The 15855-nt window shown below is 38.1% G+C and overlaps 1 protein-coding gene across 1 annotated transcript in view; it reads left to right on the top strand.

Moving 5' to 3' along the window:
- Positions 1–15855, top strand: part of palm3 (paralemmin 3) — a 52502-nt gene that overhangs the window by 11526 nt on the left and 25121 nt on the right. Inside the window, exon 2 of the mRNA XM_059559536.1 lies at positions 15433–15481. Within this exon, the coding sequence (XP_059415519.1) occupies positions 15440–15481 (42 nt within the window). The 5' untranslated portion in view covers positions 15433–15439. The remainder of the gene's footprint in view (positions 1–15432; positions 15482–15855) is intronic.

The raw sequence follows: 15855 nt of genomic DNA, 5'->3' as shown, positions 1-15855 counted from the left end.
ATCCAATCCTTAATGACTATTTTTGTTAAATGTTGCAGTTAAAAAAAAAAAAAAAAAAATTAAACAAGGTAAACATACCTGTGTATCAACACTGCATGAGATATTAAAGGGATATCACCAAAAAATGAAAATTTGGACATGATTTGCTCACTTTTATGTTGTTCTGTAATGTTATTGTTGTTGTTTTTTTCTTCTGTGGAAAAATGTGTTGTTTCTTCTTCAAATGAAAGTCGGTAAGAACAAATGGTGTTTTGGACCACACTGACTTGCATTGTAGGGGTCCACCAGCAGAAAAAAAAACAAACGTTTTTTTTTGTGTGTTAAGTATAAACAAGTTTACATATCTGTAATTAAAGATCTATTTAAAATTTAATTTTTGCACTGTGACTGACTGATATAAAAAGTTCCAACCTGGGAACCTTGTTAAACCAAACTTTGTTTCCTGGTGGACTGATGAAAACTTGTACACACCATGACTCATTGAAATTGTGCAAAGTCAGCAAAACTAAGCTAGACAGCTTGAGAAATCTTTTGGTATTTTTGTGTGCAGTATGCATCAGGGAGGTCTTAGGGTGTACCATCAAACACTCTCACCAAGCAAACTCATTAAACCAAACAGTATCAGAAATAACAGCTGGTCTGATGACACTGTCAGGTTATCTGACTCAATAGATCATGGTCATGAGCTTGTCCTGCAGGCAATGCATATAGACACACACCCTTCTTCTCCCTCCATGCATTCCATTTTAAGGTTAGTAGAGGTGCTGAACTCCACAGTGTTCGAAAATGTGTTTTTGAGCTTTTATGAAGGTGCGATATCGCCGTTATGAGTTCCATTGAGTCTTGGCTGGGTGTGGAACCATGCAGAGGATATTACAGATGAAGAGCTTTGAAGGTTGTAAAGAACTTGTTCCTGTCTGAACAAAGACTCTATTGTATGGGGCAACTAACGTTTAGCACAAAGGAACACCTGACAGAGAGGCCATTGATCCATTTCTAGCAGCCCTGTGCAGCTCAATAACATCCCAAGCAAGAAAGAGAGACGCCCAGGGAGGCTGAGAAACAGTCAGCAATCTGCTGGCCAGCAACCCCTGGTCCTCCCTAGAGAGGTTTAAGAAATGTTATTACACCAGTGGTTGGACTGAAGTTGCAGGCCGGAGAGTCAAACGAAAAAAAGTCAGCCTGTGATGGAAATTACTATGTGTATTTTTTTGATTAGTTCAGACTGAATTTGCAAGTTGCACCAGAGCACATTTAACAGCAGGGTTAGAAATGACCTTTTCTATTAAGGGGCAATATTTTCCCTTTGCATTTGATTTTCAGTGTTTTTATTTTATTTTATTTTATTTTTAAACTTTTCTAAGGACAATTTTTATAGTTACCTTATTTCTGCAATGACAACTCTTGGAAGTTTAGCATGGTAATATATATAGCAATGTGTTTGGTCTTGGAGGCATATGCTTCTGTTGCAGAAAGATAACTGCAATATTGTAATACCATGATACAGAATCTCAGTGAGGTAATTTATATAGCAAGCAATAAAATAAAATAAAAATACATCGATAATATTGCAAATTGTGATATTGAGCCATTTCAAATCACTTGCAAGAGAAATTTCTTCACCATGACAGTCCATTACTGCCAATACATCGACAGACATGCTGCTGTTAGCATGTGAGAAATTGTGCTGCACAGATAACATGCATGCATGAAATTAAAGGGTCATGAAACCCCCCTATTTCAGCGCAAGTCTAGCTCACACTGTTTTTGAAAAATGCAACTGAAATGGGCGTGGATGGCTGTGAGAAGGGGAGGGGAGTGTGGATGTGGTATTGCACGGCAGGGATAACTGTTATTGCATATCATTACAAATGTGTCGTAAAACGTAAGCAAAAAAAGTTTTTTTTTTAAAAAGCTGGCAATACACTGACACTATTTCTGTCATTTCAAAAGTAACTGAACGCCCTGTCATTAAATTCTATTGAATAAAACATATTAAATGTACATATTAATTATAATGTCATTATAAACAACTATATACTTTATATACACACTATAAATTAATATATTTGCAAATAATAGATTTCCGGTTAAAAAAAAATTCCGTGCCTAGATCGACGCGCCACCTGAACAGCAATAGTAAAGATGGACAGCGACATAGAAATATACAGTGACGGCAGCGCGCAGGGTTCTGTGGAGGTGGAGGACTTCTCGAGAGGCGAAGCTCTCTCGAGAAAAATGTTTGCTGCATATATATAAATTAGATGTGTCCGTTGTGGATGGCCAACCAGCCGCACGGAGCCAGACTCTAGCCCTGGCAGCATCGCGGGGAAAGCTATGCAATGCGCTTGAACTTTTGCACCACGCATACAAACACTTGCGTCCCATGATCGCCTCTCTCATCGACTACGCAATATCACAGTTTGTTTGACAGGTCTATCATTGAAAAGATCCACGTGGTATCATGATTAATTCAGTGAAATGTCTTCTCATTGGATATGAAGGCTCAGCCTCATTAATAATTATGAGAGAACGATGAGTCATCACTGTATGATCCGTACAGAAAAACGTCACATCCTGTGACGTAGACTTGATGAAGTCCCGGAACCCGGAAGACGAAAATAGCCGATACAAACTCAAATTTAACCATTTATATTCTATTATTAAATTTTACAGATTATAACATTGTCTTCTATGGTGTTAAACACACCTACCTCTGTTAAAATCTCAGAAAAATTGGTTTAGGGTTTCATGACCCTTTAAAAATGTGGAATTTGCCCAGATAATACTGCAGTATTATGTCCACAAATAGATATTGGATAGTACTGTGTGTAGCATTGAGTTTATTGAGATAAAGACAAACAGAAGTGATAAATAATGTATTTCTCGTCTTTCGCTTCTGTTGATGTAATGAGCAGCCATATTGGATTCTGAAGTAATAGTTGTTGTGCTTCCATGTTAGAACTCTGATATGAGGGTTCATTAATAGTAATAGATTTTGTTTAATTGTGCAGAAGCGTTTTTACCCCCTTGTCTGGAATTTAGTTCATTTGGGTTCATTCTGATGGCATTTTTTCCCCCAGGCCCCCATTAATTTCCAAACTTGGTTTACAGTACATATGGCACCGGTGAGAAAATGTCACATTGTTTCTGTTTTCTATTGTTTTCAGGTCATCATACCATGAGATATCACTGTTTGGAATCTGCCCTCGGGGCTGTCTTGCACTATTTGTGACACACACCGTCACTTTAACACACGTTCGCACATTCATATTCTGTCTGGATTCATGCACAGACTTCATTGGAATCCTGTGTTTTCATATGCTGCCTGTTTACAGTGTTACTCACTGAGACCTGGCAGCATTGTTACAGCCACCACAAAAAACGTTTCAAATTCTTCTCATACCCCCCAGTGAACACACACATACTTATGCACACTCAGGCATACACAGGCACTCACACACACAAAAGCACTGTGTTCTGCTACAGTACTACGGTCAAATTCCACAAACACTATGTTGGTGTCTTCGGCCTAAGGAGAATCGAAACGGGGCCAGACTGCAGAAAACAGTGGTAGTGAATCGATGCTCGTAGAAGAGCTGCCCCCAGAGAAGTAGTAAAGTCAGAAATATGAACCAGGGCTCTGCTGATGAAGTAAATGCAAAAAATGTTAAAACTTACTTAGCCTAAGGTTATTGTTTTTTAACTAACTGTTCATCCAATAACTTTTAAATGTGCTAACATGTAATTAAGGCTGCATTTTTCATGCATGAATCCATATGACTCCAGTCGTGGTTAAGGATAGCTCTTCATTGGCGCATGATTAGCTCATGTCTTCACTAATCATGAGTTCATGATTAAGAAAGTATTAATTCAGGATTTAGTAAATGATTATTCATGTACCTTTACAGTAAATTGTTACTGCATTAAAATATGTGGCTAAAACATGAATGCTGATAAACAAAGCAAACTCTAGATATTCTTGAAAAGTAGCACACTCCCTTAAGATGGTTAACCTCTTCGTTGTCTTGTGTTCTTAGTTTTCTTTTATTGTTTTATTGTTAACTTGCAATGCATTCTCAGGCTAGCAGCAAAAAATTGAAAACCATACTGCTTGAATTCTGCTTTGTTCAAATGCAGAAAAAGCATTTATTGTTTTAACTGCAGGCATATCTTTGTTATAACATGCTTCGCATTACATAATCAGGGCATTTATTCAACTGTACCACATTGCCGCTATTGTATATACTGTACAATCTCTGCCTCATTTAGGTCACAAGACATTGACTGTAATAAATGGCAGTCCGTTGGACTCCTAGACTGTTTTGTGAAGCCTCCACAAAGAGCTTTGCTTTTGCTGACGCACAAAATAAGTACTGGCATTAAAACTAGATCATATGGAATATGCAATACAATAAGAAGCACTTTTTTTGTACCGTCTCAGTTTAACTAAAAATACTTGCTCTTCACCTCCAAGAAAAATCTTATAAATATGCCTGTGTTATCAAGAATCAGGTCAGATAATTCAATATCTACTTAAATGTGGGGTGTAAGTGTGGCAGTGGAGGGGCATATAGGACAGTAGCAGACTACGCCACGATGGGAGTTACACCCAAAGAATCTTGTTCTCTCGTTCTAACCAGGCACTCAAGTTCGTGGATGGATCAGCCAGAGACAGTGGTCCGTACAAAAATGCATTTTTTATTATTACTTAAAAAAACACACAATGATCACACCCCCGAGAGAAGAGGAGGACAGGGCGGAATCTTACCAGTGGAAGACTAGTGGCTCGAGCAATGAGCATCCTTAAAAGACACCCCAATCACACGTGTCGATTTCACACACACACACGCACCGCAAGGGAAATGGCCACACTCAGTGAACACAGCCACAGCACACACCAAGGGACCCACCACCGCAAGGGGCACTGCTCCCACTGGCAGTTCTCAGCACCTGGACAAAATGGACACTTGAAAGTTAAACAAACGAAAATAACAATTACAACACAATGTCTAATCAGTCACCCGTTCTAAGGCCCAAGATTATACTGGGGTTAGCAATATGAACAGGGACTCAATCACACAATAAATCAAAAATAAACAATCAACCCTAGACAAATCACATAAAAAGGTCAAATGAAAAACATTACAACTGAGTTCAATCCTCCTTGGTCCAGTGTGAAAAGGCAATCGGGTACGACATAAATATGTGAACATGTAACGTGAAGAGTATAAGCAAAGCAGCAGTTGTTCAGCGTCGATGTAGCCAACTGGCGGCCGCACCCCCGGTTAAATAGCACTCCCTATGATTAACAACATTGCGTCACAGGCGCTGAGCTCTGATTGCTGATAGCAGAGCGCACACTCAGCTGGTGAAAGGGCTGCTGCCGCACCGGGGATTCTACAACATGAAACATTCCTTATAAGCCCACTTTATAGAGTTAACGAGTGAAAAGAGAAACAAAGCTAACCATACCTGCGGCGCTATGGTAGACAGGTAACCAGGCAGACATCAGGTCACTGGGCAGGTAAACAAGACAAGTCGCGTACCGGTGGCATCATTTATCCAAAGAAAAGTCCCGGTTTATAAAGGGGGAGTAGTCCTCGCGATTGGCTCAAAGTTACCTGCCCAGAACCACCCACAGCTGCAGCAAATCAAGCGTCACCCAGGGAGGCATGAGCCAGAAAACTGCATCCCGCCACATAAGGAATGACATGCAGGGAACAGGCTTCCAACAACAGTATACTGATGTCATGCTAATGTAAAGAATGTCAGCTTTGCAAGGAGACGGATGTCTGTCATAGACAAAGCAGTGACGTAGCATTAGCACATCATGTTGAAAGACAGATTGCAAACAAGCCTGTCATTTTTGAAGTGCACTCAAATAATCAAATACATGTATACTTTCTGGAAATATACTGTAGCGAAAGTTTATTTGAAGTACAGTGCATAGCCTAGTGAAAAAACAATAAGACGTAACATTAAGTGTACACAGATCAACAATTAAACAAGCTCAGGTGTTTCAAAGTCCTTAGATGCTGCCTATGTTGACAGCAAAGCATAAGTTTTAAAATAAAGACTTTGTCAAACTAGATGTCAAGAACTGCGTGAAGTCCTGTTGAGTTTAGAAGGACAATCAGTACCAGCAGGATCTAACTTCTAGGTTGGAGAAAAAATTAGCAGTTGCCATAGAGATACCTGGAAATGTTGTTGTGTTTGGAAGTGTTTATTACAGTAGACTGCTGGTAGTAAGCCGCCGGTGGCTAATGCTGTGTTTGTATTTCTCTGCATGCACAAATGTGGGAAATGAACACACAGTCAGGTCAAGACTACAAACAATCAGCAATCGCATCAATGCAGCTTCCTGTTGCCGTTTTAGCTGTCCACATTCAAGGCTAGTTGAACACAGATGTGTTTCCTCTTCCCGCAGAGGTGCCCTGTTGACAGATTCCTTATTGGTCTGTGAGTTCTAGTATGGCTATCAGAATTCCTGCTAGGCATTTTTTTAACATGTTAGTTAACACTAGCAGTGTGATAGCTGCTTTTTAACGAATTGGTAGGTAAAAAAAAAAGTCCAGATAACAACCCAAGCTTACTATAAAAATGACATTTTGGCAAAATTATATTATGTTGCTACTTGCTACAAGCTTTCAGCAGTACTCAGTGGACATTTTACTCTCACTGAAACTGAAGAATATAAATCTGGTAATTTTTCATTACATTGTTTGTATGTATCGCTGCAGTTCACATGAATAAAATGCATTAAATGAATTGTTCGCTCAGTAGCGCTAAATGGTTAAACCTCTATTGTATTTGAACATACAACATACACTAGCAAACATGAGCTAAAGTACATTTGCTGATGCAACCATAACAGTTTAGAAGACTTTCAGTCATTTCAGTGTTGTAACTGATTATGTGTCTGTCACAGTGTCTGGTCTTTGTATCCCTGGGTGTCCACTAGTGGTCTCACCTCCCCTTATTGTCACCCCCACTGTAGGTACTACATTTTCCACAAACCTTTGTCCGATTCATCACTGGTATTGCACACCTGTTAATTGCACTCAGCTGTTCCCACTTTCATCGTTTTTCTCCTGTCCATATATACCCTGTTCATTTCTATCAGTTTCATGGAGTCCTTGGTTCAAGTCACCCTGCTTTTTCGTGTTCCCTAGTGTTTTTCGATGTTTCTTGTTTTGGACTGCCTTTCTGTTATTGACCTTTTGCCTGTTTGGATATAGATTTTTTGGATTCCCCCTATTATAACACTGCAACTGGATCTCTCTGTTTGTGTGTGCGTTCGTTACAGTGTCAAAATAAAGATATAACATTTGAAACAAAATTAAGTTAATGCTAAAAATAAAAGAACAAATATCTTTCAGTGGGGTCAGAAGAATAATCGTGTTTTCTCTTTGAATGGCACTCCACTGGCAGATGTGTATATATTTACATTTACATTTAATCATTTAGCAGACGCTTTTATCCAAAGCGACTTACAAATGAGAACAATAGAAGCAATCAGATCAACAAGATAAAAAACAACAGTATACACGTGCCATGACAAGTCTCAGTTAGTCTAGCACAGAACGCATAGCCAGGGTTTTTAATTTTATTTATTTTTTATGAAAGACAAGAAAAGTGCTAGTATTTGTTGGTTACGTGCTGGCGAAAAAGATGAGTCTTTATATGTTTCTTGAAAATAAGTAAAGTATGTATGAATTGAGAAAAGGTCTGTGAGAGTGATTTTCAACTTCTTTGGGATGGCACCACATGGCGTCGTTCACACGCAGAGCGCAAACTTCTGGAGGGCACATAAATATATATATTATAATCATAAACTCAATTTTGATCAATTTATCAGAAAACAAGACTTTTCTTATCTTCTTATATTGTCATTTTGCATCTATACAGTAAATATATCTTGATTTAAAAATCTTTACATCCTACAATGAGGAAGAACATCACTTTTTGGAGTGTCATTTGGAATTACAGTAAAAGTTATTTTGATATTCTAGTGGGAGGGAGCAGAGCTATTCAAACCTTAAGGGTTATTTTTTTTTCTTTAAAAAAAAGTCTTAAATTTACCATCATAAAACCTGCAGGGTTTCACAGGACTTGTACCTGAGGGCTCCGTGTCACACGTTGCTCTACCGGGTGAGCTAACGAGCAAGTTTACTATGTCAGAAAAGCCATACACGTGGAGCTGGTTATGAGACAAAACTGTCAAAATGATTTAGATAACTTGTGTTTGAGGTCATAACAGTTTTATGCATGGAACTGCATAAAAAAAATTGACTTTGTTTACCTATAAAAAGTTCCCTCAAGATGGCGCTGTCTTGGTGTGGAGCTCGCCAGTTGTTTTAATGTTTTTTGTAAATTTTTTTCCTGACTGTTGTTTTTAAAACACAATTAGTTTTACCAGGGATGAACTGCTGAGCATTCGGAAGTGTATACACACCACACAACACAACCTTCTACCAGTTTTTGATTACTCTAAAAACGTATAAACTTTTTCTGCTCTCCCAAATAAATAAGGACTTTTCAAACTCTGCTGCTCTGTGTTTCACGGAAACCTGGCTTGTGATGGCATTCCGGACAGCACATTATATCTGCCGGATCACTATGGAGAATCAGTAGGGAAATCCGATGGTGGAGGGACATGCTTTTACATCAACGAAACGTGGTGTACAGATGTACTAGCATTGAAGAAGATGGACTGTCCTGATCTAGAAGTGCTTTTCATCATCTGTAAGCCGTGCTACTCGCCGCGGGGGAGTTTTTTCTTCTTCATTCTCAGAAATTTTTACATGCTTTAACACAGCTGGCTGCTCAAATCACAGACATAGAGCAACAATGCCAGGACTCTGTTATAATCATTCCTGGTGACTTTAATATAGCAAATCTCAGCCATGAACTACCCAAATACAGACAGTACGTTACATGTCCTACAAGAGACTGGACCACTGTTATACCACAATAAAGGATGCATATCACTTTGTCCCATGGGCAGCTTCGGGGCTCACTGATTACGGTTTAGTTAATCTTATACTGACCTACAGGAGCCTCATACGGTGATTAGAATTCCCATTGGGTCATAATCATAAGTTATTTCAGACAGTATCTGTCTGGTATCTGGTATCTGAAGTGAGTTTTGCCATTAAAATTGTTTTCAGGTTTTATTTAAATATTGACGCTAGCTGGTAGCTTGATATGAAAACATGGAAAGTGAGCAGCAGTGCCGACCGTCTCCCAACTCAGATAGCCTTAACTCTGCCTTTGTTCATGACCACTCTTCTAACCCCAGTTGGCCTGCTTTGGCCTAAGGTATTCAGCGGGCCAAAAATCCCTGGCTGTTAGCCCCAAGGGAGCCCAGACAAGGCACAATCATCCCCAAAAGCGACAGTGGAAACGCAACTGGCCATGGCATGCACTAGCATGCACTAACTCTTACCCGACTGGCTGGCGTTACAGAGCACTGAACTTCAGGAGTGTTGTTGTTGTCTCTGTGTACTGGAAACTTCTGTCACCAGGACAAATTCCTTGTATTTGCGAACATACTATCTTTTACAGTAATGTAGGCAGAGGCATGTTTTTCCAATGAGCCTATTTTGAGATAAGAGTTATCTTGTGAAATATTAAAATAATTTGGTCAACAACTTGAATAATCTTGAAGCGCAGGTCAGCAGTACACAATCATATTTTTACACTCAGCTGTTGCTAAGGCTACCAAACCATTCCCAGCATTATTGATAAGCAGTCATAAAGCAACACCGCTCATCACAACAGAGTGCAGTCACGGCTGACTGCTCACTCAGCCAAGCACTGGGTCGTAGCACAGCTGTGGAGGATATCTGCTCAGTCATCTGAGGATAAAATGAGGCAAAATCAAACCGCTTTATGAAAATGAAGAGTATGAGAGCAGAAAGTGTGCAGGGTGGTGTGGGGAAGCGTGTCACACTGCGCCAGGGGCACACGCTTAGCGGCGGTGGCTGCTCTATGTTTGTTGTTTGGATTGTAACATTTATCATTCGCTGCTCACTGATGACCCAGGTTATTAGCTTGATTTCTGTACATTTAGTAATGCATCATGAATAAAGACATAAATAGACAAATGATCCACAGTTAAACTAAAGCTATTTCAGCTCTAGGGGACTGTGTATTTGCGTTTGGGATTTTTATAAAATTCAGACCATAATATTATATTTTAAAATCAGTAAAAATCAAGGTACGGTGACACATTTATAATGGAAGTGAATGGGGCCCCATTTAAAAAGCAGATATGTGGAGCATGTAATTTTATATTTAATAAAAAAATGTAGTTCAACAGCGTATTATTTCAGTTAAATAATCTTTACATTTGCTAAAGTTAGGGTTCATGGTGTAAAGTATATGTCTTTACACAGAAACGTTTGTGAGGTTTCTTAGTACATATTGTCTACATTTTGTGACGATACTTTCCTACACTTAAAAAAAAGAAAAGAAAAAACAAACAAACATAAAAATAGGGAACAATGTACTGTATTAGGAATTTTCCATATTTATAATTTACATGTGTTTTACCTGTATTTTTAATTTTGCATTTCATTGCATCATGTTTTAGGGTGAACAGAAATGTCTCTTAAATTACTGAATAATGTCCCGGCAGAAAATTAAATTTCCATTTCTGCCCCCCCCCTCTGTAACCCAGATTCTTGCTGGTTTTTTTAATTAAATTATTAAATTAAGTTGAATGATGAATTATCCAGTTATTTTTTTTCTTTTAATCAACATTTTCACAAATGCGGTTCATTTGCTTTACTTGTACTGAACCTGGAATATTCCTTTAGGGTTTTTGGGCAAAAATATAAATAAAATATAAATAGACTGACACTGAGACCTGAGTCATATCCAGAGACCAGAATATCAGACAGACTTGTGGGAGGGCTGTTTTGACCAGCTAGTCAAACCATCTTAATATCATTCAGAATACCCTAGCAACCACATAGTAATGAGCTCACAACCACTATTGACACCTTAGTGTACAGTGTACAGTGTACAGTACTGCCCTGACAATCATGTGGGAGTGTGAGTGATTGTGGTAGCGAGGAGGTATATTAAAGCTTTGTTAATTTCTCAACAACTTCTTTCTAAAATGTGAAGCTGACATTGAGCCAGTCTTGAGGATGGGAGAGTATTTAGAGAAAATACACAAAGATGCTGCTGACTAACTTTGTTTCCTCATGGTTTAGTGCGGTTTCTCACGAATGTGCATAATTCAAAGGATGGGTAGTGTAGATTACGACAGTAAGGCTATGATGAAAGAGCCATTATTATATTTTCTGCTACATTTGCAGCCTTCCATCATGTAAACAGTTTTACAAAATTGTGAATATTAGTGGTGGAAGGTTTGTGTGCGTCTGCATCTGAAAGTGATAGAGTGTTTCATCTGAGTTTCCATGATCCCCTTCCCCCTGAGGCTCAATTCATCTCTCACGGTTTCCAGTGAGGTATGTCAGTCATTCAGGCCTGGTCTCCAGCAGGGTAAATATACATTCAGCCTGACTGGCCCCAGCACACATATTTGACCTAAAACCATGTAATCTCTGCTCAGTGCTATATTTAAAAAGTGCTCTGCGGCATGACTTCATTTAAAGTCTACAGTCAAGAGTTACACACCCACGCACAGCAAAAATGACTCCTTAATTAGTCTTTTGTTGTTGTTTTATTTTGTTTTATGTTGTTTTATTTTTATTATGGCCGGCAGCCATATCACCCTGGAGCCCAAGACTGGTTTCCCACTGAAGCTAAGCAGGGCTGAGCCTGGTCAGTACCTGGATGGGAGACCTCCTGAGAAAACTAGGTTGCTGCTGGAAGAGGTGCTAGTGAGGCCAACAGGGGGTGCTCACCCTGTGGTCTGTGTGGGTCCTAGCGCCCCAGTGTAGTGATGGGGACACTATACTGTCAACAAGCACCGTCCTTCGGATGAGACGTTAAACCGAGGTCCTGACTCTCTGTGGTCATTAAAAATCCCAGGATGTCTTTCGAAAAGAGTAGAGGTGTGACCTCGGCATCCTGGCTAAATTTGCCCATTGGCCTCCGACCATCATGGCCTCCTAACAATCCCCATATCTGCTGATTGGCTTCTTCACTCTGTCTCCTCTCCACCAGTAAGTTGGTGTGTGGTGGGCGTTCTGGCGCAATATGGCTGCCGTCGCATCATCCAGGTGTATGCTGCACACTGGTGGTGGATGAGGAGATACCCCCTGACTATGTAAGCGCTTTGAGTGCCTAGAAAAGCGCTATATAAATGTAATGAATTATTATTATTATTATTATTATTATTATTATTATTATTATTATTTGTTACTTGATTTCCAGTAAGCAACTCTTCATAAGATGTTAAGAATTTTATAGAGTGGACCTTTAAGTAGATTTTCTCTTTCTGCACTCACAGTTTCCCCCCACTTATTTTAACTTGTTTTAAACACATTTTAAATCTAAAATGTTTTTATTTTTTATTTATTAGTGTTTTGCAGGGACAGTGCACATAAGTAAACATTACTGTGTTTGTTTAATGTCACCCTATAAAACAAAAGTAATATACAAAATAATTACTATTATGTTATAAACATGCTGAAAAAAAGTTCTAGCATTTTTGTTCTAGCCTTCACAGTGCAAACAATTATTTTTTAAATCACTATTTATATCCTTGTTTGTAAATAAACATTCTTATGAACATGCTTTGATTTTAATTTTGACAACATTGTCAAAACGATCCCCATTCACACGGATCTGTGAAAATGACGAAAAATGCTGTATTATGCATAGCAGGCCAGTAGTTGGCGATGTCACTTTGTAAAGAAACACTTCACAAACACGTAATACTCATGCACATGACGTCACCAATTTCACTAATAATAATTTTGATAGTTTACACAGAGGCGACAATGGTATCATTTTCAAAAACTTTTACCATTTTTCCTAAGTTTATGTTTTTAGGTCCCCAAATTGCACTTGTTGTGTAAATGAAATCCCAAGTAGGCCTATAAAAAGTTAGTATAAAAAGTTTTCTCTTTTTAGTTAAAAATGGTGTCGTGTAAACAGCCCCTAAGATATCAAGACTTGTTTTCAGAGAACATATCTTTTTTTCCCCTATTAATATAAATATAACAAAATCTTGTGAGGTTTATGTTTAAGACATGATCTGTTTGCCAGTGGGGTAAGACAATAATTCAAGATATATGTGTGTGCATATATATTTACATTTACATTTATCAGACGCTTTTATCCAAAGCGACTTACAATTGCTATGTATGTCAGAGGTCGCACGCCTCTGGAGCAACTAGGGGTTAAGTGTCTTGCTCAGGGACACACTGGTGGTTCACAGTGGATTCGAACCCGGGTCTCTCACGCCAAAGACGTGTGTCTTATCCACTGCGCCAACACCACCCCTATATATATATATACACAGACCAAAAGTTTGGACACAGACTTATCATTTTCATGACTATGAAAATTGTAGAGTCACACTGAAGGCATCAAAACTATGAATGAATATCTTATGCAAATTTGCTCTCAATTCAATGTTTTTTTTTTTTTTAAGGATATCAATTTTATTTAATTTTTTTAGATGGTGGCCCATTGCCATAACAACAGCTTGGGTGGACACACCTGATAACATGTGTGGATGAGAAATCAGAGAAGCCCATTGTTTCTCACCTTTTCTGTTGCATTTTTTTTAATGTCTTTAATTCTCTCTTTTCCTCTTCTTTTTATTTGTGCCTGACGGATACGCATAGCTCCACATTTTAATTAGCATTGAACATTCTGTTGAGACCTGAAGAGAGTGAATCATCAAAGGCTCATTTTTGTTTATTCCTCTGTGCTATTCTCGGCAAAGTTTGTCTCCAGAACTCTGATGAGACAGCCTGTTCCCCTCGCGGCAGTTTGGAAGTTACCCATCAGCCTTGGGGAAGAAGATGAGTAAACACTTTCATTCTTGGTAAAAGCATATCTCTCCCCACTCACAAAACGCATGAGAGACACAGGAAGGTTCTTTGTCACAGTCAAGGCCTCATTTGACATAGAGTTTATAAGTCCTGTGAATCCCTGGCATAAAAACCCAGGGGTTTTTACAAGCTCCGCAACAAGTCAGTCAGATAGAAAAGAGAAGCGTTTTTAATCTTCCTGTATTTACTGGTCTGGCTGTATTCGTTGGCACAAACTCACACAAAGGTTGGTTTATTCTGTATAGGATTTGCACTTCCATATATTTATTATACACACCCATATTTTTTCCATCCCCAAGAAACAGACTCTCTCCTGTGGGGTGTTCAAGGTACGAACATCAACAAGGATCAAACGACTTGATCTGTGTGTGTTCATGTATGCTGAGTCTAATGTGACCTGAAGGGAACACACAGCGTCTGTACTCAGCACTGAGAGCTGAAAGTGAAATACTCGTGTTGAACCATGTTCTCCGTTAGCGCTTCAGGCCTGTAAGACAGCTTTGAGGATGATGAAATATCTTACGGAAAACGTTCCATATTTGCTCAGTCAATATATAATGTATATAAAATATCAAATATATGCATTTGATTTCTAGCCAATGCGTGAACTGGTATAAATGCCCACAAATAGAAAAATAAGAAGCAAAAAGGCAGTGGTGTATAAAGTACCTGAAAATCATACTCAAGTAAAAGAACAGATATCTTACCGGAAAATTACTTTGGTAGAAGTTGAAGTCACCGTTTGGAATATTACTTTAGTAAAAGTCTTAAAGTATGTGATATTTATTCTACTTAAGTACAAAAAGTATTTTTTTAATCTTAAATGTACTTTAGTATTGAAAGTAAAAGTACAAGTAAATGCAAAATGGAAAAGAAGCATATATATATATATATATATATATATATATATATATATATATATATATATATATATATATATATATATATATAAATAAAATTTTCATACACAGCTTGAGTAGCAAGATTGTATTCACTAATCTATTTCTTCTATTTTATATTTTTGGGTAAGAATAAGAAGCACTTCTTCCGGTATACTTAGTGCCTTTCATTACAACATAAGAAAACATTTCTGAAATCTGCATCTGAAATAGCATGTATTTACACCGTTTATGTATCTCGGAGGGGATATGGATGCATTTAAACTGCAGATACAGAGGTATAAATAGGCCTCATGTTTTGTTTTTAACATAAAACGTTGAATACTGATATTTGAAATAATTTAAAACATGAAAACAAATGGTCGAAATGTGCAATTAAGACCGCTGGTGTATGATGGATATATAAAACTAATTAGTTATTTTAAACAGCTCATGTAAGGTTTATTTCTCTATATAACTGGGTTTTAAAAGTAAAATTACAATAAAATAAAATTTAAAAAAACTTAAAAATGCTGGGATAAGTTATGCAGTCTCTTATATTCCAGGTCCAGGATGGAAGCAGAGACGTACCAGCAGCGACTGAAGGCTATAGCGGTACGTCCCACAGAAGCTATGTTTGTACTGTATTTAATATATCATTTTAAGACAAGCCGAACCTGTCAAGAGCATGCAGTGGATTCATTTACCATTTAAATGACAGCGCAGCTTAAGCCCTGCAAATAGTGTCACGTGGAAACATATGGAGACATCCATCATATTAGAATCTGCTGCTGTACCTGTTGACTTCCAGGGGTAGCCATTATAAATTGTGCTTTTAATAGAAATGTGCATGATAACAAATAGACTGTTAGCAGTACCCCCTTGAAAATAAAGGTTTCAAAAGGAGGTTTTGACAGCAATTTTATAGAAGATTTTGGAGTTACCCAAAGAACCTTTGAACAGTTTTTAGTAATTTAATAATTTAAATA

This window comes from Carassius carassius, chromosome 10 (genome assembly GCF_963082965.1).
Source record: "Carassius carassius chromosome 10, fCarCar2.1, whole genome shotgun sequence".
Lineage (NCBI taxonomy): Eukaryota > Metazoa > Chordata > Actinopteri > Cypriniformes > Cyprinidae > Carassius > Carassius carassius.
Note: the sequence above shows the minus strand (reverse complement) of the source record. Positions and strands in the feature narration are given on the sequence as shown.